This window comes from Sodiomyces alkalinus, assembly GCF_003711515.1.
Source record: "Sodiomyces alkalinus F11 unplaced genomic scaffold SODALscaffold_12, whole genome shotgun sequence".
In the NCBI taxonomy this organism is placed as follows: Eukaryota; Fungi; Ascomycota; class Sordariomycetes; order Glomerellales; family Plectosphaerellaceae; genus Sodiomyces; species Sodiomyces alkalinus.
In genome coordinates this window covers 892,144-914,901 of record NW_021167090.1, presented here as the reverse complement: position 1 = coordinate 914,901, position 22,758 = coordinate 892,144, and the positions used below count along the sequence as shown (strand labels likewise).

At 54.2% G+C, this 22,758-nt stretch overlaps 10 protein-coding genes and 1 non-coding gene across 11 annotated transcripts; 7 read left to right on the top strand and 4 right to left on the bottom strand.

The window, feature by feature from the left end:
- Window positions 1-798: 798 nt before the first annotated feature.
- SODALDRAFT_329325 (leucyl-tRNA synthetase) lies at window positions 799-5,244 on the bottom strand. Its single transcript, XM_028610903.1, has 12 exons — window positions 4,818-5,244; window positions 4,660-4,747; window positions 4,312-4,584; window positions 4,112-4,238; window positions 3,909-4,043; window positions 3,813-3,851; window positions 3,091-3,733; window positions 2,112-3,031; window positions 1,932-2,051; window positions 1,832-1,874; window positions 1,706-1,769; window positions 799-1,641 (listed from the first exon to the last, which is right to left on the bottom strand). The coding sequence occupies exons 1-12, from the start codon at window positions 5,033-5,035 to the stop codon at window positions 943-945; spliced, it is 3,369 nt and encodes a 1,122-aa protein (XP_028462949.1). The 5' UTR covers window positions 5,036-5,244; the 3' UTR covers window positions 799-942.
- Window positions 5,245-5,504: 260 nt separating this feature from the next.
- Window positions 5,505-6,302, top strand: SODALDRAFT_78397 (hypothetical protein). The gene is made up of 2 exons (XM_028615688.1): window positions 5,505-5,831; window positions 5,889-6,302. Exons 1-2 carry the CDS (start codon window positions 5,597-5,599, stop codon window positions 6,131-6,133), a joined length of 480 nt encoding a protein of 159 aa, XP_028462948.1. The 5' UTR covers window positions 5,505-5,596; the 3' UTR covers window positions 6,134-6,302.
- SODALDRAFT_329324 (clathrin adaptor complex small chain) lies at window positions 6,193-7,085 on the bottom strand (the record flags this gene model as incomplete). The annotated part of the gene is made up of 2 exons (XM_028610902.1): window positions 6,193-6,937; window positions 7,016-7,085. Coding segments are annotated over 2 exons (568 nt in total), but the record flags the coding sequence as incomplete, so codon positions are not given.
- A 616-nt stretch (window positions 7,086-7,701) lies between these two features.
- SODALDRAFT_321199 (Frataxin) lies at window positions 7,702-8,420 on the top strand (the record flags this gene model as incomplete). Its single annotated transcript, XM_028609606.1, has 2 exons — window positions 7,702-8,079; window positions 8,157-8,420. The coding sequence occupies 2 exons, from the start codon at window positions 7,702-7,704 to the stop codon at window positions 8,418-8,420; spliced, it is 642 nt and encodes a 213-aa protein (XP_028462946.1).
- A 917-nt stretch (window positions 8,421-9,337) lies between these two features.
- SODALDRAFT_346643 (alternative sulfate transporter) lies at window positions 9,338-12,176 on the top strand. Its single transcript, XM_028613260.1, has 13 exons — window positions 9,338-9,738; window positions 9,822-9,890; window positions 9,961-10,051; window positions 10,153-10,220; window positions 10,300-10,371; window positions 10,447-10,590; window positions 10,663-10,714; window positions 10,805-11,005; window positions 11,105-11,292; window positions 11,362-11,425; window positions 11,522-11,609; window positions 11,680-11,950; window positions 11,998-12,176. The coding sequence occupies exons 1-13, from the start codon at window positions 9,611-9,613 to the stop codon at window positions 12,044-12,046; spliced, it is 1,485 nt and encodes a 494-aa protein (XP_028462945.1). The 5' UTR covers window positions 9,338-9,610; the 3' UTR covers window positions 12,047-12,176.
- Window positions 12,177-13,018: 842 nt separating this feature from the next.
- Window positions 13,019-13,573, top strand: SODALDRAFT_321197 (plastocyanin-like domain-containing protein; the record flags this gene model as incomplete). Its single annotated transcript, XM_028609605.1, has 1 exon — window positions 13,019-13,573. One exon carries the CDS (start codon window positions 13,019-13,021, stop codon window positions 13,571-13,573), a length of 555 nt encoding a protein of 184 aa, XP_028462944.1.
- A 495-nt stretch (window positions 13,574-14,068) lies between these two features.
- On the bottom strand, window positions 14,069-14,172 carry SODALDRAFT_t199. Its single transcript has one exon. It is a non-coding gene; the product is annotated as a tRNA-Phe (tRNA).
- Window positions 14,173-16,060: 1,888 nt separating this feature from the next.
- Window positions 16,061-17,827, top strand: SODALDRAFT_317729 (hypothetical protein). Its single transcript, XM_028609359.1, has 3 exons — window positions 16,061-16,822; window positions 16,927-16,988; window positions 17,059-17,827. The coding sequence occupies exons 1-3, from the start codon at window positions 16,523-16,525 to the stop codon at window positions 17,564-17,566; spliced, it is 870 nt and encodes a 289-aa protein (XP_028462943.1). The 5' UTR covers window positions 16,061-16,522; the 3' UTR covers window positions 17,567-17,827.
- Window positions 17,828-18,253: 426 nt separating this feature from the next.
- On the top strand, window positions 18,254-19,143 carry SODALDRAFT_353522 (putative GNAT family acetyltransferase). Its single transcript, XM_028613652.1, has 2 exons — window positions 18,254-18,723; window positions 18,804-19,143. The coding sequence occupies exons 1-2, from the start codon at window positions 18,321-18,323 to the stop codon at window positions 19,049-19,051; spliced, it is 651 nt and encodes a 216-aa protein (XP_028462942.1). The 5' UTR covers window positions 18,254-18,320; the 3' UTR covers window positions 19,052-19,143.
- SODALDRAFT_329318 (hypothetical protein) lies at window positions 19,144-20,730 on the bottom strand. The gene has a single exon (XM_028610901.1). It carries the CDS (start codon window positions 20,252-20,254, stop codon window positions 19,268-19,270), a length of 987 nt encoding a protein of 328 aa, XP_028462941.1. The 5' UTR covers window positions 20,255-20,730; the 3' UTR covers window positions 19,144-19,267.
- Window positions 20,731-21,294: 564 nt separating this feature from the next.
- SODALDRAFT_321193 (hypothetical protein) lies at window positions 21,295-21,982 on the top strand (the record flags this gene model as incomplete). The annotated part of the gene is made up of 2 exons (XM_028609604.1): window positions 21,295-21,316; window positions 21,372-21,982. 2 exons carry the CDS (start codon window positions 21,295-21,297, stop codon window positions 21,980-21,982), a joined length of 633 nt encoding a protein of 210 aa, XP_028462940.1.
- Between the last annotated feature and the right edge of the window lie 776 nt (window positions 21,983-22,758).

Genomic DNA, 22,758 nt, shown 5'->3' with positions numbered 1-22,758 from the left:
TATTTCCATCTCATTTTGCATACTCTGCAGTACCAGAAGGTTGGGTCTAAAAATGGACTGGAGTCGCTGTGTTGTTGCCGCAGCGACAAGACACATTTGGTTTTTTTAATTGACGCACCCGTCAGGCTAAATCCGGGTCTCCGTTTGTGACATCAAAGGTACCAAGTACAGCTGTCAGATAGGTAGTGGAAGGTCGATATCGGGGCGTGACTTCGATTTAGGTAGTTCCGGGTGAGTTCGGCTACTTGATCGGCTTGTACCTATGACCCTGCCAAGCCCTATTTCTTTAGGATAAATAGTCATAGATACCTTCCTATAGAGAAACCTTTCCCTCTATAAGCGAATACATATATAATTCCGAGTACCTTAATTTATGTTCTGATAACAGCAGTACCCTTTCAAAGTTTAGATCGCTTCGACGCTTTTGGGTAAGGTACGTAACGGAACCTAAGGTACCTGAAGCAAGTACACGGGTACCTACCTTAGGTAACGGCTGGAACAGCGCTTATCGCGCTTCATCGATCGGTTGTTAATAAGGTAGGTACACGTGTAATAAATAGGTATGACGCCATTAAAACGGGGAATTTTGAAAACGGTTTCTTAGGACATGTCACCAATTTGACTGTTCGCGTCACATCGCCTTTCATCATCGACACCCGCCGACTGCACCCGTGCCACGCCCCAATTGGATAGGAACAAGCTGGAAGAACTTCCTCGTCGAAGCATTTGCAGTCGCAAGTTGGGCAAATTCCTCGACTACTACATCTCTCTGGCATACATACATGCATACATTCTTCATTCGGGCCCAATGCAAATTGTATTTCATGGGATTGATCTACTCATTCTCTCTGTAGCTTAACACGGTCTAGACTCTAAACAACACCGCCGGTCTAGACGTATAGCAACAACGTAGCATCTGCTCTCAGTCTTATGAACGCCCTCTCACGAAGTCTCAACGTTGGCAAATAGGAAGGTCGGGGTGCCAGGCTGCGCCCCTTCCGCATTCGAAGGCAGGCCAGTGACAGTCTCCCCCGTCACGACATCCGTACCCTGCCTACCGCCCTCTTGGACATTCACGATCTGCAAGTCCACCAAGCTCGCACTCCGCTTGAGCAGGTCCGTCATCGACACGAGCACCATCTTCTCATCGAACGCCAGCTTGCGCTCGAACACGGCCTCGGCCGGCTCCCCGGCCTGGAGCCTCTTCTTGAGGCCCTGGAGGAACGGCATGGCCCGCTTCATCTCCGCCTTGGGGATCTTGCCGTTGAGCGCCTTGTCGTCCACCGACCGCGTCGCCGGGTCCCACATCGACCGCAGCAGCTCCATGTGCGCGTCCTGCCACGCCGGGAACCGCTCGTTCATGAAGATGGTGAGCTTCTTGGGCCGCTTCGGGTCGAACGACAGCTCCTTGCCCTTGGCCTTCTTCTTCAGCTGCAGCCCTTCGGCCGAGTTGACGTTCGACGCCGTGTACGAGATGTATTTGCGCGCCGCCGCGAGGGAGCCGTCCACTTCCTCGGTCGCGGGGAACGTCGCTTGCTGTATCGATGTCGGCTTCTGCAGGATCTCCAGCCACACGCTCTCGGCCCAGTGCGGCGCGATGACCGCCATGAGGAGACACTGGAGTTCGATGAACCGGAGCACCTAGATGTCCTTTGTCAGCCGTGTCCCTTGCTCAATTTTGAACTCAATTCAGCCTGTTACTGACCAAATCGCGATGCATCTTCGTCCCGGCACTGCTCTCTCGGTAAAATGAGAGGGTATTGTTGAAGCTAATTGAGTCTGTCAACATCATATCGTTATCCATCTTTCGGGACGTGGGAGAGAGCCATACTCATAGAACCCAGCCTTGAGGGCCAGCTTGTAGGAAGTCTCATCTACAGTGTGTTAGCGAGTTCCCTTCTTTTACGCCGGCATTGTTGGTGTGCACATACGGTATTGGTGGATCGTCTCCTTGGCCAAGGCATTCATCTCGTTGTTGAAGATCTTGTCAAAGTAGTTCCACTCGCCAGTGCGAAGCTGGTCCTTGTTCTTGACCGCATCCTCGCACCATTCTGTCTTTCGTAAGCATCAAGAAAAAGAAAAAAAGAGAAAAAGAGAAAAAGAGAACATACCACGCAGGGTGTATAGACGTAGAATGGCCTGGTTAGCGACATCCTCCTCAAAGTTGCTGTCGCCCATGGAATCACCGGCATCTGCGAGACCAATACGAGACGCATCGGCTCCGTACTTCTTGACCATATCATCCAGCGTCAGGAAGTTGCCGGTAGACTTGCTCATCTTCTCCCCGTTGAGCAGGAGATGGCCGTTGGTGCGAATGCCGCGAGGCCAGTACTCGGGCGGGAACAAGGCAATGTGGATGTAGAGGAAGAAGGTGAGGTGGTTGTTGATGAGGTCCTTGCCGCTGCTCCGCACGTCAAGCGGGTACCAGTACTCGAAGCTCCTGCGCATGGTCTCGAGGGACGACTTGGGAACGTTCGACTTGCTGACGATGTCGTCGTCGAACTCGCGGCGGCAGAAGATGTAGTCGAACACCTCGTCGGTCATCTGCTCCGGCGCGATGTTCAGGGTACCCTTCTCGTTTCCGTAAATGTCCTTCTGGAGGTAGTGGCTGATCGTGTAGTAGCACGGGTAGATCGTGCTGTCGCTGAGGGACTCGACGAGGAACTGGGGATCCCACGGGAGTTTGGTTCCCAGTCCGTAGGTCCTGGCGCAGGCCCACTGGTTGAGCCAGTTCAGAACGCCCTCAAAGGCGTTCCGCGTGTCGCTGCTGAACGTGTTCAGGCCGTTGCCGTCGGCGTTGGCAAGGTGGGTGAGGGCAGTGTTCCGCCAAGACTCCTCGCCGTAGTCCAGGTACCACTGGTCCATGAGGGCGACGATACACTCATCGGACGACCGGCTGACGATCTTGCGTTCGGGCTCGGCGTACGGGAACGCAAGGCCCTCGTCGATCAGGTGCTTTCGGACGAGGGGCTTCGCTTGTTCTACTGACTGTCCGCTCCAGGCACCAATCTTCATCCGTCCCTTGTAGTACCTGACAAGCAAAATCAGTACAAAATAATTACATCGTGATACTTGTGGAGAAAGACATACCCTTCGGTGTAGGCAGTGTCCTTGGCCTTTTCCAGCTGGACGGTATCTTTAGGAGAACTAATCTTCAGGCTCTCGACCAAGCTCTTGGCGATGAGATCGCCCGTAGGGGTATCAATGATGGGGATGATCTCGAGCTCCGCCCATTCCTGCTCGATTCCGTAGTATGCCGCCTTCTTGCGCAGATCCATGGTCATGACATAGTCGGCAGGGCTGTCGGAAGGAACCGAAGTGACAACACCAGTTCCCTTGGTCGGCAGGATGGACTCCATGGGCAAGACGCGGACACCGCCAGTGTGGACCGACAGAGGAGCGTTGACCAAGGTACCGATCATGGCAGATCCGTCAATCTCGGTCACCGAGGGGAACTCGCCCTCCTTGAACAGGATCCCCTGGTACGCCATGTTGCGGGCCGCGCGGTGAGTGATCACATAGTAGTCGGTATCGGACGCCTTGAAGATCCCATATGTGATCTTGGGAGACACGAATACGGCATTCTGACCGTACATGGTCTCCGGTCGGAGAGTCGCTGGGACCAAGAAGACGTTGGCGTCGGCGGGCAGTTTACCCTCGAGGGATTCCCGAGCTTTAGGGGCCCACTCCAAGACCTTCATCTTGAGGCCGGTGTATTCTTGAGACCCAACACCTGCCGATGTCATTTAGAGACTGTCTGGCGGGATACGTGGCCATCATCAAAGACACCCTCGCGGAATTAAACGACTTACCTTCTCCTTCAGATCGGTCGTGGTCCATGCATGGCTGGCCTGCAGCAAAGTAAGCAAAACGAGGGGTGTAGACGATCAGACATGAGTAAACCCTACCATCCTTGATGGAGTAAATAGTGTACCGCTTGCCAAACTTGATCTTTCCAAGCTCCTTCAGGCGGTTCATCTGCCATCGAACGAAGGCATCGTAGTAGGGGTTGACATCGGTCGTGATAAAGGATCGGCGCCAATCTACCATGGTCAGCGAGGAAAGACAGAGCAACGACGGTTACAGGCTATGACAGGGGGGAATTACGAACCTACTCTGAAACCTAGACTGGACATGTGATCTGTGCAAAGCTGAGGGAAGAAGTTCAGCCAGTACTGGGGATCGGCAAACTTATGGATCTCCTCCTTGGGGATACCCATGGATTGCATGATTTGGAACTGAGAAACAAAAGGTCAGCAAGAACACAAGTTCACGACCCCCAACCGATCCTCACCAGTATCTTCCACGGACCTGGTACTTCAGCTTGGCCGTCTTGGCGGTGGCCTTGCTCTTCTTGGTTGTAAACTTGGTGACATCCTCACGAGTCGCATTCGCATTCGCGTTCGCAGCGTCAGGAGCAGGCGGGGATTCGCCGTCGATGATGGGCTCTTCCTCGTACTTTTCGAATTGGGCACCGAACTTCTCCACCTCTGCCCTCAACTTGTCGCTGGAGCTCTGGATCGGCATGCCAGTGGCGTGCCATCCGACGGGCCACAGGGCTCTCTTCCCGGACATACGGGCGGTCTATATCAAAGAATGGTATTAAAAGATGTAAACGTCGTCGGAAGGGCAAGAAACGAGGGTCAAGGGAGAACGCACCCCGGTCATGAACTCGACTTTGCTCTGCGAGAAGACGTGGCCGGCATGGGGAACGCCATTGACATATTGGTACGCGACAGTCGAGAAGCTGCAACCATGTTAGCCCCCTCTTTCTAACACTCCTACAAGACTGTGAGACTGTGCAAGGTCGGGCTTACAATTTCGGGTACTTTGCGCGAAGTTCGGCGGCCGAAATCGAACCCAGGGGGTGCTCCTCCAACGACGGGGCCTCCACCTCAAAGATCTTGTCTTCGGCCCATTTCTTCTGGTATTTCTTTTCAATGGCAATGAGAGTATCGCGCTTCTCTGTGCTCTTAAGCTCCTTGGTCTTGGAGATCTGGAGGCTTTCGATAGCCTTGGCCGGGTCGGTCGTCATGGTGACGGGCGGCGTCGAATGTGGGGAAAAGAAAGTCGGCAACAGCGAATATTCTTTGTTCTTTCTTTCTTTTTTTCTTCTTCTTTTTCTTCAACACAGATTGTAATGACAGTTGGTCTTCAAAAAAGACTGTCGTTGTCGCGGTGGGTGTTGCAGGCCCGTTCCGAGCAGCCTTGAGTCACAGAATCGCCGCGGGGTTGGAAGAAGTGGTATTTTGATGTTCGGTGGAAATGGAAAAAAAGAAGTGCCCCGCGACGGAATTGCAGATATGTGGCGGGGTACAGTACAACAGTACTCTGTACATACAAATTCCGTGCCGGTGTCGGGGACCCTTGCCGCTCGGTGAAGCCCGAGTGGGGCACTTTCTCTGAGTGCGGAGTCAGGTCGTGTTGACGCACGGGCCACTTCAAGCGTCTTCTCTTTTTCGGGATGGAAGCTCAATGTATTTCGTAGAGATGGAAAATTATCACGTTGTTTTCTCTTGTCGTTGCTCTGTTCCGCGACCGTAACTACCAGCTTTTCGCCACGCCTCGTCGGATTTCTGCTCCGAATCGCATCGCCATGTTTCCCACATTGTTCCGACTGGCGTCCCAGGCCAGCGAAGCAGCAGAATCGTCCGTGCCAGCAGCATCCGGCCCCTTCCAATTAAAGAAAGTCTGGCCGCCCGACTTCACCAAGCTCAGTCCCCAGGCGCAATTGCGATTCGAGAAGAAATACAAGCGGAGAGTGGCCCTCAAGCATGCGCGGCCAAGGTGGAACAAGGCGATCAAACTCGTCCAGCTTGTCACCGTGACAGGTTAGCACGAATGCCAGTTCGAGAGTTCCGGGGACGAGATCGCTGACAACAAAGCAGGGGCCCTCGGAGCGCTCTTTTTTACAGAGACTACACTCTTCGGTCGACCATACCGGCCCTCCGACCAGGTAAGCAAAAGACGGATCTTGACCGTTTCGTCGAGGGCAACAGGCAACGGGCTAATGGAGCGACAACAGGCCATTAAGTACGTCAAGAGTGTGTTCGGCGCCGTGGATCCAGAGAAACGATACGAGCGACGGGCAGACGCGCCGGCAGCCCCTTCTCCACGAAACGAACCCAAGTAGTCGACAGCCCGGGATTTTGCAACATGTATCATATATAACTTACAACACAATATGCGGGGGGCGGAGTCCAAGGTGCTGATGTTTTGATCGCATACCCATTTGGCGCTTGAGAAGACCCGGCCGGCGGCTTTTCTTCATGTACACATAAATCCATAATCTATATGGCGGGCATTTTCTTCTTTTCGAGCAACAACAAAGATCTCTCTCTCCGTTCCACTTGCACCTGCGCTTGCAACATGATCATCATGGTATGTCTATGATTTGTTCATTATTTCTTCCATCCATCCGTCATTGCCTACCCAGGGCCTACCGTCCGTGCCAGACGAAATTACCGCCGAGGCCCATACCAGAACCCAAGGCGGAACCCCTACTCTCATTCACGGGTCTCTTGGCAATGGTGCCCTGCGCTCGCACGCCAGCCACGATCCTATCCAAGCTGGTTTCCACCACCACGCCGCCGACGATCATCTCGCCGAGGGTGGCATGTAAGCTCTCAAAGTTGAAAATGAGGTCGAGCTCGCACACGTTCTCGAAGAGCTTGTCGAGGGCTTCGACGTAGACTTGGATCAGGTCGATGAGGGCGAGCGGCGACTCGGTGTTGGTCGAGATGATGATGAAATAGAGCGTCGCGTAGTGGCGGTAGGTGACGAGCGACGGGACGTCGTTCTCCTCTTCGGCGGACGAATGCGACGTCCCCGAGGCGGCGAGGAGGGGTGGGAGGGGGAGGAAATTGCAGGAGCCGGTGGGGCGATTCGAGACGAGGGTGAAGATTTCGGATATGAGCCTCTGTTGCATGCTTGTTTCCTGGGTGGTACAGGTGTCAGTCGTAGGTAGACACGAAGGGCAGGAAGGCCGAAGGGCAAGGGGTCAGAGGTCTCGTACCAGCTGGGTATAAAACTTGGTCAGCCGTGGCTGGCCCTGGCCGTTGAAGACCAGAAACGCGTTGATCATGATAGCGATGCGTGGTACACCATGACCGTGTCTCGGGGTTTGGTTTGTCTCCTTGTAATTCTTTTCGCTTCCTACGGAGTATGTGTCTGGGAATTCTGACAGCCTCGTCTGCGACGTAGATAGACCATCTCAGGTTTGCGGGAGTCCGCCCAAAGAGAACGATTGACGATTGGCGGGATTGGTGTGGTATTTGTGGTTAGTCATCCAGAGGTAGCTGGTACAATTAATACTTACTCCGTACATGTACAACTACCTATCTACGTAATCAGTTACCCGGCGCATGCACAGAGTACTCGGTACCACCAGGTTGTGGAGACACCAAGCTCCCGTCATTGCTTGCTTTGGTGCTCAGATCCCGAAGCTTCCCAGAATGTGGGGAACTTGGGAAAGACCACCCGGCGCACTTTCTTCCCTCTTCCTCCCACCGGGCCACCTCTTCTCCGTATCCCATATCCCATCTCTCCCCTCCACTCTCAACCCCTCAGCGTTTCTCGTTGTCAATTCAACGCCGGCCCGTCTTCATTCGTCCCTTCACTTTAATCCGCGACCACACGATATTCATTTCGTCACCTCTCGTCTTCCCGCTTCGCTTGAAAACCATCAGAACCAAGCCCACCATGACCCGCGCCGCTGTCTCCGGCATGTCTCGAGCTGTTATCCGCAGCCTCCGTCTCCCCTCTGCTGCCCCTTCCTCAGCTACGTCGTCAAGGAGATCGCTTCTTTCCAACACCCACAGCTGTCTCCGTCCCACGAAGCCGTTTACCATCCAGAGCCGGAGATTCCTCACCACAACGTCCAAGACGGCCCGCGGCATAATGCCTGACACCGACGAGCCCCGGAGAAAAGACGAACCTGCAGAGACCGAAGTACACAAGAACGTCGCCACGCTCACCGAGGGCCAATACCATGAACTGGCCGACACATACCTTGACGTCGTGGTGACCAAGCTGGAAGACCTGCAGGAAGTGCGCGAAGGTCTAGATGTCGAATACGCTGTTCGTCTTCCCCCGTCCATATCCCTTCTCTTTTGAATGATCAGGGCATCCCTCGCTGACATATGAACTCGTAATAGAATGGTGTTCTCACCTTGACTGTCCCAGAAATAGGGACCTATGTGCTCAACAAACAGCCGTTTAATAAACAGATCTGGCTCTCGTCCCCCATCTCCGGCCCCAAGCGCTACGACTGGGTTGTCCTGGGCGAGGGCCAGAACGAGAAGGAGGACACCGCCTCGGGAAATTGGATCTACGCCCGCGACGGGTCGACCCTCGATGAAGTGTTCATGAAGGAGCTGAACGTTGATCCCAGCCCGGAACCGTCGTCCTATGGTGCCTAGAAGGCGCCATCCCGACGTCGCAGGACTTGATTGTACTATTATCAGCGGTTGGGGAGTTTGTGTTCCATAGACACCGGGGACCATCCGGTGCAAGAGGCCAGTTCTGTTCTGTTTCACATATTGTGGTTGATGTGTAACTATACACTTGACTTGTGCATTTCAGTTGCTTTTTATGACATCCTGTTTTACCAGTAGGGGTCAAATGCGATGACGGGCAAAGGAAATGCATAGTTCATCCAAGCTGTTAGGAAGGCAGTGTTCATTGGATAGCTAGTTCTTGCTGACGCATCCTCAAATCCAGTTCCAACGCGTATGGGTACCGACACAGCTGCCTGGCTTCACGGGCGACGCGAGATATCAGACCGGAGTTGTCTGCCTTGTTGTTCTTCTCGACCCTGTCATCCCGGATGAGAACCTGAGATTCGGTCTTTTGCTCCGCTCGGGATGTCTTTGCCGGGTTCCCTTCTCAGGGGTACTCTCTTCGCGCAGGGGGGTCGGGTGGGACGTGGTTCCGAATCTTCGGATTAAACGCGGGATGTAGGGTGATGGGAAATCCCGAGTCGGGGGAGATGTGCTTGCGTGATTCGAGATGAGCCATGGGGGTTTCCCTTTTTTTCCTTTTTTCTTTTTTTGCTTCGTCTTGCAAGAGAAACGACACCGAGCTTGTCCAAAGTTTCTGGATTTGTCGCCAACGGGCTGTTGGATCTACTGGTTTTACTGGCTCCTATATCCCAGTGGCATGGCCTTGCCGTGGATGGCGCGAGATCTCATCGCGATGGCATCACACCCCGCTAGTACCGTCCTGGCGTCCGGCTCCCCCTCCGGGTTCATTCCGACCAGGGCCCGGGACGGCACGGCAGTAGCCGCTGACTGAATGGCACAAGTGAAAACTCTTATTATTACTACAACCGGTCCTAGTCGACGATGTCGCAAGTCGCGCTATTCAGAATCCCGTCCATGCGCGGGACAGGGCGACAGGGGCGACTTTTGGGGGCACGGAAATGCGTCCCGTCATGTCGATGCGACAAGACCAGCGCCCTGGAATGGAATATAAAACCCAGGCGACTCGGCCATGAGGGTCATCGTTGAGATATGCAGGATCAACTCGACTCAGACCGCAGAGGAAGACACAATACTTGATCCTTTTTGAGCCTCCGCAACTCTTCTGTACTGTGTTCGGACTGTAAATCATGTCGGAGAAGGTCCTCGAAAAGGAGGTGGTCGGCGCGGTCGACAATGTGGCTCCGACGCCAGACACCGGCAGCGATATTGATCAAATCGAATGGACGGCCGAGGAAGAGAAACGGCTGGTTAGGAAGTGAGCACATGCAGCGTCCAGACGCATAGAACTGTGGTATTGCTGGACGGAATCAAGAACTGACTTGGACGTGTGTGGTGCAGGGTGGGCTTGGTCGTGATACCCCTATTGATCATGGGATTCTTCGTTCTGCAGATGGATCGCGGGAATATGTGAGTTCACCTGCGCACAGTTTATCCTGGTACTATTGACTTTGTTTTACAAAACTAACGGTGAAACCAGCGGCAATGCTTTGACCGATTTCTTCTTTCGGGATGTTGGCATCACGCAAAATCAGTTCAACATTGGCCAGAACTTGATGTCTCTGGGTATCGTCCTTTTTGGAAGTGAGAACATTAATCGACCGATTGCACAAGGAGTCAAGGACCTTCATGTGTGAATCCTAACAGAGACCGGTACTAACCGGGAACTCAGATACCAAGCAACCTAGTACTCTACCGTGTTGGTCCTAGCCTTTGGATCGGATGCCAGATTGTGGCATGGTGAGTCTCGCCTCTCCTCCTCTTCCGAAGAAGCACAATATTGTATGGAGAGTCGGGGTCCCTAACAGGAGCTTTCCAGGGGCATGGTTGTTGTTTTCCAAGCTTTCCAGAAGGGACTCGCTGCCTTTTTGGTTACTCGGCTGTTACTGGGGCATGTTCTAAGTGGTATTGTTGTTGACATTCCTCTGCTACGACGGGTTGACTGACTTTCCACGTGCGGCTTAAGATTGTGCGAGTCCGGGTTTATCCCCGCAGCGCTTTACACCATTACGAGATGGTACACCCGAAACGAGACGAGTAAGCGGTTCTCGTGGTTCTTCATCGGAAACATGACGGCCAACGCCACGTCGGGTCTCATTGCCTACGGCATGTGAGTACAGAGCGACCTATTCAACCAGTCGGGTTCGTCGACGAGAGAGCGAGCTGACGAGCGAGATGTAAGATTGCACATGCGGGGTGTTCAAGGGCTTGCCGGGTGGCAGTGGCTTTTCATCGTGAGTTTTCGATCCACACAACCTGCTCCCCGGATGCTCTTGACAAGGTCAGCCCTGGACGTCTTACTTACAGTGTGTTCCATCACGTAGCTTGAGGGCCTCTTTACGATTTTCGTGGGAGCCACGTTCATCTGCTTCTTCCCAAAGTCGCCATCCGAACCCGTTTCCATTTTCGGGTACCGCTATTTCACCGAACGCGAGGCGCAGATCCTGACGGCGCGCGTCCTCCGTGATGACCCGACCAAGGCCCAGAAGAACAAGCACATGCGCTGGAAGGAAATCAAGGATGCTGTGAGCTGCTCCCGGCCCTCTTCCCCCGTCGTCGCCCATACTTCTCTTGGACACGGAACATCGACCGACAAGCTAACGTTTCCGTGTGCACTGGTGCAGCTCACCAACTGGAAACTGATCTCTCACCTCGTCCTCACCGTCGCGGGTCTGGCGCCGGCTGCGACCTTGGTGTCGTACGGTCCTACGCTTGTCGTCTCCTTCGGCTTCGGGCGGTTGCGCTCGAACGCCCTGATGTCCATCGGCTCGTGGCTCCAACTGCTCAGCAACCTTCTCATGGGCTACGTAGCGTGAGTGAAAACGAGAGGAAGGCGTCAGCACTAGCGCATGGGTGAACTTGTCGGCTGACGCGAGAACAGGGATAAATGGGATAAGCGCGGCCCAGTCGCGTTTGTCGGCGTTTTGTTCTACATGGGTTTTGCGGTGACTCTTCCCCGCGGTCGCGGTTCTTGTCCATACTTGCTGCGCCGACTTTTTTTTTTTTTTATTTTTTTTTACCAACGCGCGACATTTCGTCAGATCGGCAATCGGCTTCTCATCTTTTCGGATAACGCGGGATTAAGATTTGCGTTTTTGACGTTGGTCATTCCTTTCGCTGTCAATTGGCGTGAGTAGCAACCCGACCCTCCACACCCATCTACCCCAGGACGTGCTTGCTGACAACCGTTGCATCGCAGATCCCGTAAACGGCGCCTGGATGGCACTCAACGCTCAGTCGGCGGGAGAGCGGTCGATTACCATGGCGTTGCTCATCATGGGGGCCAACGTCGCGGCCATGATTGGCAGCCAGCTGTTCCAGCAAGAGGACGGGCCCTTGTACCCGAAAGGATGGGCGGGGATCGTCGCCCTCACCGTGGCGTCGTTTTTGGCCGTCAGCGTGTCCAACTGGCAGTACTGGTGGCTCAACCGCCGCGAGGCCGAGAAGGGGGTGACGGAGACGAAATGGAAGTATTTTTCGCAAAAAAAAAAAAAAAAAAAAAAAAAGGTGTTAGCAGAATCGCAGCTCAGTGCCAGTTGAGAGGCCTACCTTGGAGAGCAAGGTAAGGTTTTGTTGTGCGGCGCGTGTCTATGTTTGACATCTCTATCGCCGTGGCCTAGTGGGAAGGTACCTAACCCAAAGAAAGCTAGGAGAATTTGGGTTGTAATAAAATAGGATTAAATATTATTCGGGTGGAAATATTCCTGGCCGTTGAGGAAGTACATTACCGACATCGTACACGTACACGTGTACATGCTGACTGACTGTAAGCTGAGATGTTGGGTAAAATTAGCACGGATGCTAAGGCACAGGGACCAGTTACAGGGCCGGACCGGTGCAACGCTCCGCCACGGCCCACGGGTCATATTTTGCTCCTATTTTTGATAACTGAGCGTACCCATCTAACTACCTTAGGTACCTTAGTGTACAAACCGTTGGCATGGCCCCGCAAGATACCAGAGATAGAAATAGGCAGCCAATAGCAATAGACATGGTCATGGCCATGGCGTCTAAGAATGGGCGAAGCAAATCTTAGGGGCGAAGCGAATCTTGGAGGCAGACTCGTCCCAGGCTCGAAATCCTGCACCTACACGGCGCGCAAGGGCAATGTCGAGGTCGGTGAGACTGCGGCTTACATTTTGCCATGCTCACCATCGGATGTCGTGAACTTGTGCAATGCAATGCCAAGTCTCAAATAGGCGACAACATGGCGTATATAATGATCTGGGTTGGGGCCTCGACAGATTCAATTTTTCTCCATTCATGTTATCATCAGCGCAATCAACATCAACAACATAGAAATCTTTTACACAAAAGCCGCAATTTCTCGACTCGTTTGATCTCTTCTCAAGTGCAACACATTTACCACAGCAACGCTTGAAATCCATCCCTCAATCCTCGAAAGTCAAGCCTCGTCTGACTTGAAGGTCTTTCTTTTCATTGCGTCTTCTTGCATCTATCTCATCGCCGCCACGCTTTACGACACCACTACATCTTCGATAACCAAATCACAACCACACAAACCAAAATCGGACAAAATGCTCGCCAAGTCCATCGTCCTCCTCTCCGCATTCGCCGGCCTCATCGCCGCCATGCCGACCCCCACCGAACACACCGGCCCCTCCGGAACCGTCCCCCTCACCGGCGTGACCCACACCGTCGTCGCCGGAAGAGGCGGCCTCCGCTTCGACCCCGACAACGTAGTCGCCGAGGTCGGCGACGTGGTCGAATGGCACTTCCTCCCGCGGAACCACGCCGTCGCCCAGTCGTCCTTTGCGAACCCCTGCACGCCGCTGGCCAACAGCACGGGCTTCTACTCCGGCTTCAACTTCGCCGTGCAGGAGGGCCAGGCCGAGAACGTGTTCCAGGTCGTGGTGGAGGACGGGCGGCCCACCTGGTACTACTGCCCGCAGCTCAACGGCGCGCATTGCCAGAACGGCATGGTCGGGGTCATCAACCAGAACTTTGATAGCCCGGACTTCGACCTTCGCGCGCACAGGAGGCTTGCGGCTCTGACGGGTGTTAGCGTTATTCCGGCGATTCAGCAGGGCGGCGAGGTTGTTGAGAACCCGAACCCGCTTTCTGGGTTTTAGATTGTGCCGAGCCATGGACGTTAGGTTCATGTGCATGGCGGATCCGAGTACCTGCGGCTGTAAGATATATGGGGAAATCCAGGATACTGGCGGACTGTCATTAATCCTTATGAGTGTGGGATTTTTTTTTGTTCCGTTTCTTTCGTGCTACATATACTTGTTTGGTTCTGGGAGTAGCCATTTTGCATTTCAGTGTGTACCATAGATACCTACTCATGCTTTTACGACGTTCAATACAGCCAGCAGTCCTTAGGCCCCGCCCCGTTCGATAAGGGACTAATAGGGAGACCTCTGAAGTACAAAGTACATTCACAGTGCACGTCTCAAGTTCGCATAGATAATCAGAGAGTGAATGTCAGATATATGTTGGGCGAGAAAACAAAAAACAATACGAAAAAGGAAAGAAAACCTCGCCCCCCCAAATAGTTGCAAAGGACCAAACGAAGGATCGAGGATTAAAAGAAAAAGCAACACCGCAAAACAGTGCAAAAAGACTGCGGCTTGTGTGGATCGAACACACGACCTTAGCATATTCTGTCTTGCTGAGGAAGCCCCCGCAAGTCTTCAGTGCTACGCTCTCCCAACTGAGCTAAACCCGCCTTGAGAACATGCGGCTCGAATGGGCACCTAAGTTGACTTGGTGCTGCGCTAGGATGGCAGACCTGGAATGAAATTGCAGGAACTGGGATCCACTAAGAATACGGAGCCAAATTGTGAGTCTATCCGTATTCGTCGTGGTCGTGGTGCTTGGCTGCATGAATGGGCAGTGTCAATGCTCTCGACCAAGGGTATTACAAAAGTACCTAAGGTAGACAATTCCTTCCGTCGTAGTAGCCGTAACTATTTACCGAGTTCCCTGCAGCATCAAGATCCGAGATCTCAAATACGGAGTGTAGAAACCCGCATCACTCACGTGGCTACCCAATCCAGAAAAGAAGCGAATCTTCCTCAGTGCCATAGTTACGTTGTAGGTCCTCAAACCCCCCGAATGGAAGGACTGTGGAATATTCCCCGGATAATTCGGTTCTCAGTGATCCAGGGTCACACCTGGAGTCACGTCGCGTCGTACGGAGTAATTACAACGTAGGTACTTCGTACATGGAGGTACCTTTACCCAAGCAAGCGCCCGGGAATATTTCACGGTAATTATTACTTCTGCATCCTTCTTCTTTTCTTCCTTTCCCTCTTTGGTTCCGCATCCCAATCGAGAACCATCGGGATCCGGGATGCATTGAGCGGAACCCAAAGCAAAGCAGAGCAAAGCACAACAAACAAAGCAGTCAGTTAGCAACTATTCGCCCAACTTGTAATTACAAGGTAAATTACGTCCAACCTCGAAAGAACAACGTTTGGTACGGTACGGTAGCTAGGGTAGCCGGCTCTCGCTCTCGTTTTACCTGGTTTTGAGACTCACTATGCGTCTTCGACTTTTCGTTTGTCTGGTTTTCTCACTTTGGACCTGACGGGGAACCTTGGGCCTGGTTCTGTTTGTCAAGGCGCATAGACTATCTGTCTGTGCTGCATGCATGCTGAGCCGCACGGCTTGGGAAAATCGATTTACCTAACTCATTTGATGCGCCCACAGATTGCCAAAACAAGACTGTCGGCCTTGCTCTCCGCGGACACCAGGTCGATTGATTCTCTGCGCCAGCCTACAGGCAGCCCAGAAGCCCAGTCTGGAGACTTACACCACCCAAAGATGAGCAGAGGCTGCTTGCTCGTATCGCCACGTTCCGTATCCACGCTTCCCGTCTATATCCAGTCGGTGGGCAGTGTGTGTTGTCCTGCGAGTTGGACGGTTCGCCACAGCATTCCATTCATCCGCCATGCTCCAATTTCTTCCGGCAGGATGTAGACTTCAAGTCATCGCATCATGTGCGTTGTTGTCGCCCCCGGGTAGTAGGCGGATAAACATAGCTGAACAAGCCATGGGCAGCCACGTTCTCGCATCTTTCGTTCCGTGAATTCGAAATGTCGAATCGAGTAGTAGGTAGGTCTGTTATGACAGTTATGGAACGCATCTGACCTTCCGTCGGGCAGAGTTTGATGGGACCTCCACGGTAATTGTCCTGGGTTACGAACTTGGCACTGGGGGAAGAGAAGCTCTTTTGATCACAAGTACGGATACACCGAGCTTTCGCAGACCTTTTACCACGTACGGTATAGGTGCGTCCCAAAAAAACGCGAGAGTCTCGGCCAATACATTGAAGCCTCCGAGCCGGGACGTCAAGCTTTTGTTCTTTGGTTCCATTTCAGGCTAAAATCGCCCGTACCCGTCCCCGCGGGGTATGGGGGACGCATGGGGGGACAAATCAACCAGACACGAATCGACAAGTCGAAGCAAATCAGCCAGAGCAGCCTGTTATGTCGATGTAACCCTAGACGGTCAATGCCGTTGCAGTGAAACCGGTTAGTGCCCGGCTGTTCTCCCCCCTGACGCCCCCCCCCCCCCGAGCATGCCAGCCATGGACGTATCAGGTTCTACCCCAGGAGTCTCTGTCGCCGCACCGAGGCATGGACGACCAAAACGGGACACTGCAATTGCCTAGGTACTATTTTCCAATTTTCTTTTTCTTTTCTCCCCCAGAATTTCCCCAGTGTTTTTCGCTGGCGCCTCCGCCGCCCCCTGTTCATGCTCACAGACTTCTTCGTCCGTCGTCAACCTTTGTCACATGGGGTATGGCCCGTATGGGGGTGAGGCAGCAGGGATCGGGGCCAAGGCTAGGCACAATTTCCACGGCAAAAAGGGGGTTTCGATATGGGGCTAGCCTGCGACAACACAGACGCCATACTCCCGACGGCAATCGTCGGACCGTAGACCTCCGTCGCGAGCGAGAATATAAGACCTGAACGATGGTCGACGGCCGACTTGAGAGGAAATGATCAGACCGTAGATCTGCAGATCAGCCTCTTTCCAACCCAAAGACAGCGATCCCATCGAATCTCACCATGGTCTCCTTCACCACTCTCATCGCGGCCCTGACCGCCGTCTCCGGCGCCCTGGCCGCCCCGGGCGTCGTCGAGAAACGCCAGGTCACCCCCAACGCCGAGGGCACCCACGATGGTTGGTTCTACTCGTGGTGGTCCGATGGTGCCTCCCCCGTCACCTACACCAACTTGGCCGGCGGCTCCTACAGCGTCACGTGGCAGCGCGGCGGTAACCTTGTCGGTGGTAAGGGTTGGAACCCGGGTAGCGCTCGGTCCATCACCTACCAGGCCGACTTCAACCCCGTGAACAACGGCAACAGCGTGAGTTTCTGAGAGCCCCCAACGGTCACATGCACCGACTCACCGGGTCGTGCTCGGACTCGGATATCGGCCAAGTCTAGCGCTAACATGCGTCGATCTGTTAGTACCTCTGCGTCTACGGCTGGACCAGGAACCCCCTCGTCGAGTACTACATCATTGAGAGGCTGTAAGTACACCCCAGCCGTGGAGAAAAAGAGAAAAGGAGAAAAGGGAACAGTATACTAACATGCGAAAAGCGGCGAGTACAACCCTGGCAGCCAGGCCCAGGGCCGTGGCCAGGTCACCTACGCCGGCTCGACCTACCGCTTGTACGAGGGCACTCGTACCAACCAGCCCTCCATCGATGGCACCGCCACCTTCCAGCAGTACTGGGCCATCCGTGACCAGCAGCGCACCAGCGGTACCGTCGACACCGGCTTCTTCTTCAACGCCTGGGCCCAGGCCGGCATGCCGCTCGGCAACCACTACTACATGGTCATGGCCACCGAGGCTTACAACAGCGCCGGCAACTCCCGCGTCACCGTCAGCGGCGGCGGCGGCAGCCCTCCTCCCCCTAACCCCCCTCCCACCAACCCTCCCCCCACCAACCCTCCCCCCACCAACCCTCCTCCTAGCAACCCTCCTCCTTCCGGCAGCTGCTCTGGCATGTGGGGCCAGTGCGGCGGCCAGGGCTGGAACGGCCCTACCTGCTGCTCTCAGGGCACTTGCCAGCAGCAGAACCCCTGGTACTCTCAGTGCCTGTAAGCGGCTGACTTTGTCGGCTCGCGCTTCTGCTCCTGCTCCTCCTCTCGGTCTGAGGAGAAAACGGGGATCGAATAACACGGTTTCCCGGGCTCTCTCTCGGATCTGTCTCAATGTGGTGCGATGTATTTTGCTCTGGCGGACCGCTGTGGTGACTCCACTGGGTTGGGGGAGCCCCTGAATTCAACATTCGGGGGTTAGATGTGATGTGCTCGGAATCGCGTTTCCCTAGATACTATTGTCTCCCACACAATCAAACAAACCTCTTTGATCAACTTTGTTCCATTGTGTGCATGTGATATGAACACTGTTCTGCGTGGGCTCTTTTCTGTGGTGTACCTGTTGGCTACATGTACTGCTCAATGGTTGCTGACTGCCACAGAGCAAGATATGGTCAACTCGGAGAGCCACTATCCGAGAGGGAATCCCCATGAGTAACTTGGAGGTTCATCATTATCGCGCCCTACTTCCACTGGTTGTCCTATAAAATAAGGGGCCCTGGGCCAACGACATGCCCCAGGCCCACTGATATGACGTAACTAGACTCGGGTGGCTGCATAACACATGCAGCAATCTGCTGAGGGATCGACTAGCCTGGTTGTCGTCGTCTGCCGGATTCCGTTCCCGGGGAGGGAGCGACTTTAACTTCCGACTCGTACTCCCAACTCCGGCCGGTGGCCTTTTGCTACTCCGCAACTCCGTACCCCACGTCTAACACTATTCATCACCCCTGTACTCCTCCAAATAGCTACGAATTATGCCCCTGCAACGAGACTACGCCATCCCCGCAGATGCGCGGCAAATCGCCGAGATTCACATGGCGGCATTCGGCGCCAACGCCATGCTCCAAGCGACGTTCCCCACCCCCTCCGTCCGCGCGGCCCTCCACGAGACCATCCGAGCCAAGGCGGCAGCGGATATCCAAGACCCCAGGATCACGGTGCTCGTGGTGAGGGAGTCGGATACATGCACGCAGCAGCCGCATACTGTTCCGAGAGTCGTTGCGTTTGCCAAATGGTCACATCCCGTCCGGCAGGGCGAGGACTACACCGAGTCGCCTTGGGTGTGGCCCGAAGGAACCGACCGCGCCATATTAGACGCCTGGACGAATGCGACGGAGGAAGCGCAGGAGAGGGTGTTGGGCGGCAGGCCTTGCTATCGTATGTGGTCAGGCACCGTGCAACAAGTTACAGCCATGTGTATGAGAACTGCGTGCAGCTGACAAGACCTTCGGGACCAGGCCTTACGTTTCTAGGCACTGATCCGGCCCATGAGAAACGGGGAGCTGGGTCGTTGTTGGTCCGGTGGGGAATAGACCGGTCCGGGGAGGATGGTGTGCCTCTTTACTTGGAAAGCACGCTTGAAGCAGCACCGTTTGATCAGAACCATGGTTTCGTTTCTCGTGAGAAGGTGTCGGTGCGAATGGGAGGCGGCGGAAACTGTGTGCCAGAGCTATACGAGGAAATAATCTTCATCTTTGAGCCATAAAGGAGAAGTTGAGTGGGGACCATGTCATCATTGACGGTCTACTGTGAGGTTAAGGTAGGATGGATAATGGCTCCATGATTATGAGGCGGCGTAAGGTCGAATTCAATCATATAAAATCCTGCTTCATTCCGTTGGGTATCTCGTGTATGTGCGTACCTTACCCGACCGCGACCGAAGTAAAGAAAGGGGCAAAACAAAACACAAACTCCAAGAAATCTATCCCGTCCTGACGTGAGCTGTTTGGTCATGCATCCAATTCTCCTTCTCTATCCTCAGACACCTCTGACCCCACTGGATGGTGGCAAAAGCGCCGATAGCACCCCAAACCGACGGGACGGCCCAGCCCAAGGTATACGCCACCTCTTCGTCTATCGTCCAAGCCAACACGATCAACGCAACCCCGACCACCAGCGCGCTGACGGACCAAGCCCACAGCATCTGCACAAGCATCCGGCGGAAGCGAGGCGACGCATTGAACCGCGCCAACGCCGCCTCGCGATACGCCTTGCCCCCACCGCCATCACACCCCGTAATATCCTCCATGATACAGAAGGTCAGCGGCGGGCACACGTCCCCGACGACATGCGAACTCAGCCGATGGCGTCGCAGCCGCCACCCCAGATGGTGCGCAACACCCGTGTACATCATGTACACCGCGACCATGACCATCCCGACCGGCATGATGATGCTGAGACCCCGCATGACGGGCGGGTCGGGGATGCTGAAGCCGATCATGAGGGCCGTCATGGCGAAGTACGGCTGGCCGAGGACGAGGTGGGTGCTGTCGAAGTGCCAGCGACCGGGGTTTTTCAGCGGGCGGTAGGTGTCGCTCTTCTGGGCGAGGCGCAGGCCGCGCAGGCCGTACTCGCCGCCGGAGATGAAGCCGAACATGGCGGTGATGATGGCGAACATGGCGCCCGGGCGCATGTCGGTCAGGTTGGCGATGGTGAAGTAGAAGATGATGGGGATCAGGGTGCATTCCGTTAGGATGAGGAACCAGAAGAGCGTGATGGTTAGTTTGTGGTCGCGGAGGTTGTAGGGGAGAGGTGGTGGGCCCGCGGCGACGGCGGCGTCGGGATGCACGTCCTCTTCTTTCTCGGCGTCTAGTACCACTGACTGGGAAGTCACGGTGGACGCCGCCGACTCGTTGACCGCGGCGGCGTCATTTTCGACGGGCGGAATTGGGGAAGTTGAGACGGCCATTTCACCTTTCTTTTCGGTCATATCGTTCATGACAGTGGGGGGGTACCGTGTAGGTAGCTGGCGTCTAGCTGCCGCTCGGCCCGCTCCTGGTGGGTGAGTGGGTCGGACGGGCGCGGATAGTGGGGGAAAAGAGCAATGGGATTCAATGGTCCCTAGGATGGTAGATAATTTGGAGGATTAACCAAGGTAAGGTGTTAATAAGCTTCAGAGTGATTGTCCGAATACTTCATGCCATGGTGCGAATGTCTTCTTCAGAAATATCGATGGCCAGCAGAAAGAGCTCCGGGATCATGGTCCGCGGAGACGAGCCTGAAATTTAAACAACAGGCGAGGCGAAAAGCCATGGAGGTGCCAGAATCAGAATTCATAAGGTACTGACGCAAAGGAGCACAGATTGGATGAAAATCAGAAACTAATTCGGCATGGCGACCGGGTGATCGACATCATCTTTCACTCTGCCCGGGCGCTGTTCGGGACTTGAGTGGCAAATTGCCACCTGGAGTTGGAAGGAGATGGTGTAGATATTCAACCAACTTAAACTAGTCTGAAATATATCGCAAAAATGATAAAGCACTAACGTTTTTCGTAGAATGTGATATCGAATAAAAGGGAATCGTTCTCCACTAGAAGGTTCCCGGAATGAATAAATTCTCCGAGTTGATGGAAAGAAGAGGCAATCCCGGGGTGTCCGGCCTGTGTTGGTTGGCTTGTTGGATGTATTAGGTGCCACTTTGGTTGAGGCTGTACTTTGTGGGCTGGTGATGACTGGTTACCATGTACGGAGTCCACGACTACGGCCATGAATCTCGAGTTCTCGACTGAACAAGAATAAGGTACCTTACCTACCACGGAGTCGTAGGACGTACCTGAGGCAGTACGTGTACACAAACTGAATGGCCTAGGCAATCCCCGATTTACGGGAGGTCAATCAACCTTAAGGTACCTAAATAAGGTAAGGTACTTAGTATCCGTACTACACGTGTACAAACGAAGTCTGACCAATCCGAGAGGATGGATATTCACCGTAACATGGCTACACCATGACAAGTACAACGTACACGTGTACGGCGTCCTGGGGAAGTGGCCACCCTCCATCGGCGTTTACAACCCCTCCAAGTCTCTAACCCCGGACTATCCTCACCGGGTGACGACATTCAGTATCCGCCAGGCTTCGGGCTCAAGGACGTCGTAGCTTGGGGGATCACCGGTCTCGTCGTCCTTGACGCGGCCACCAAAACCGTCATCACGACACCCTTCGACCCCAAGTCCCGCGGTCTCATCGAGAAGGAACGACAGATCTACGAAAGGCTCACCAAATTAGCCAAACACGAGGGGATTCTGCCATGCCAGAGCTTGACGGGGGCAGGATTCGTCTCGAATACGCCCCGAATCATGACGTGCAGTCCTTTATCCGACGGCAGCACGTCGATCCTGGTCGCCGTCTCCGCTGGATGGCTCAGCTCACCGATGCTCTCGCTTTCATACACGACGCCGGCATCATCCACGGGGGATGTCACGACTGCGAACGTGTTCTTGGACGATAAGCTGAACGTTAAGCTTGCCGATTTTGCGGGGTCATCCATTGATTCGTTGCCGCTCCTCGTCTCGGTCACCGTCGCCTCCCTGGGCAGCTTGGGGCGTATTGTCAAGACATGCTGGGATGGAGGCTACGATGACAGTAAGGCTTTGGCGAAAGATCTCGGTTTCATGGGCTTTGGTAATCCCTAGAGGAACCATCATGGTCAAATGGGCTAGAGAGTCTGGCAACGCGACGTGGGATTGAGGGTGAGAAAGCTGGAAGCTGGAACTTGAACCGAGGTTTGAAAATCTTCTGGGCGTTGCGTTGCATTACATAAGCAGAATGATCTCATAACGCCCAGATTGCTGCGGAACAAGGTATGTGGGGATTTCTGGGACCGACCCCCCAACGATAAACACTACAGTCTACCACTTCACGCACTCACGCAGCATCAAATTCTGCATGTGGCCATGACCACCGTCCATGGCCGGATCAGTCAATAGACTGGCAACATCATGGCCCGAGACCAGCGATAGCCCTGCACCTCGCATGGTTGTCGCGTGTTACCATAGGGCCCAAGGCTTCAAGCAGCTAGACCCAGAGGCTAAGAGGGTCCGGTGCAATGGTAGAGTTCTGCAGTCAATAAACGGTATGTGCACAGCCTCCACCATTGACAGGTCCAAGCAACCCACATGATCCCCTATTCGTCCGTCGTGCTTGAACTGACTGCTCAGCCTCAATAGTAGCTTGTTTCAAAGTATGCGAGCGAGCCTCTTTTTGCTCTTGATGTGCGAAGTGAGGATCGGAGTTTTCCCCCGGACGTCACGTCAACTAATCACTTCGTCCGCTTCTCAACAACGCCAAGGGAGAACCCCACGAACAATGAACGTGGACATTCACTGTCTTTCGACTATGAGCAACTCAAACGAGGAAGTGATGGTGAATAATTGGCATCTTGGGACCACCCGACAAGCTCCGATGCTAT

Coding starts and splice junctions, on each gene's coding strand:
- SODALDRAFT_329325 (XM_028610903.1), bottom strand. CDS start 5,035: ATGACGACCGACCCGGCCAAGGCTATCGAAAGCCTCCAGATCTCCAAG. Junction 4,239..4,311: donor CGGCCAAGCTGAAGTACCAG/GTCCGTGGAAGA, acceptor TTTGTTTCTCAG/TTCCAAATCATGCAATCCAT. Junction 1,642..1,705: donor CGAAGATGCATCGCGATTTG/GTCAGTAACAGG, acceptor AAGGACATCTAG/GTGCTCCGGTTCATCGAACT.
- SODALDRAFT_78397 (XM_028615688.1), top strand. CDS start 5,597: ATGTTTCCCACATTGTTCCGACTGGCGTCCCAGGCCAGCGAAGCAGCA. Junction 5,832..5,888: donor CCAGCTTGTCACCGTGACAG/GTTAGCACGAAT, acceptor ACAACAAAGCAG/GGGCCCTCGGAGCGCTCTTT.
- SODALDRAFT_346643 (XM_028613260.1), top strand. CDS start 9,611: ATGTCGGAGAAGGTCCTCGAAAAGGAGGTGGTCGGCGCGGTCGACAAT. Junction 9,739..9,821: donor GAGAAACGGCTGGTTAGGAA/GTGAGCACATGC, acceptor TGTGTGGTGCAG/GGTGGGCTTGGTCGTGATAC. Junction 10,221..10,299: donor GGATGCCAGATTGTGGCATG/GTGAGTCTCGCC, acceptor GGAGCTTTCCAG/GGGCATGGTTGTTGTTTTCC.
- SODALDRAFT_317729 (XM_028609359.1), top strand. CDS start 16,523: ATGGTCTCCTTCACCACTCTCATCGCGGCCCTGACCGCCGTCTCCGGC. Junction 16,823..16,926: donor CCGTGAACAACGGCAACAGC/GTGAGTTTCTGA, acceptor TCGATCTGTTAG/TACCTCTGCGTCTACGGCTG. Junction 16,989..17,058: donor TACTACATCATTGAGAGGCT/GTAAGTACACCC, acceptor ACATGCGAAAAG/CGGCGAGTACAACCCTGGCA.
- SODALDRAFT_353522 (XM_028613652.1), top strand. CDS start 18,321: ATGCCCCTGCAACGAGACTACGCCATCCCCGCAGATGCGCGGCAAATC. Junction 18,724..18,803: donor GGGCGGCAGGCCTTGCTATC/GTATGTGGTCAG, acceptor CTTCGGGACCAG/GCCTTACGTTTCTAGGCACT.
- SODALDRAFT_329318 (XM_028610901.1), bottom strand. CDS start 20,254: ATGGCCGTCTCAACTTCCCCAATTCCGCCCGTCGAAAATGACGCCGCC.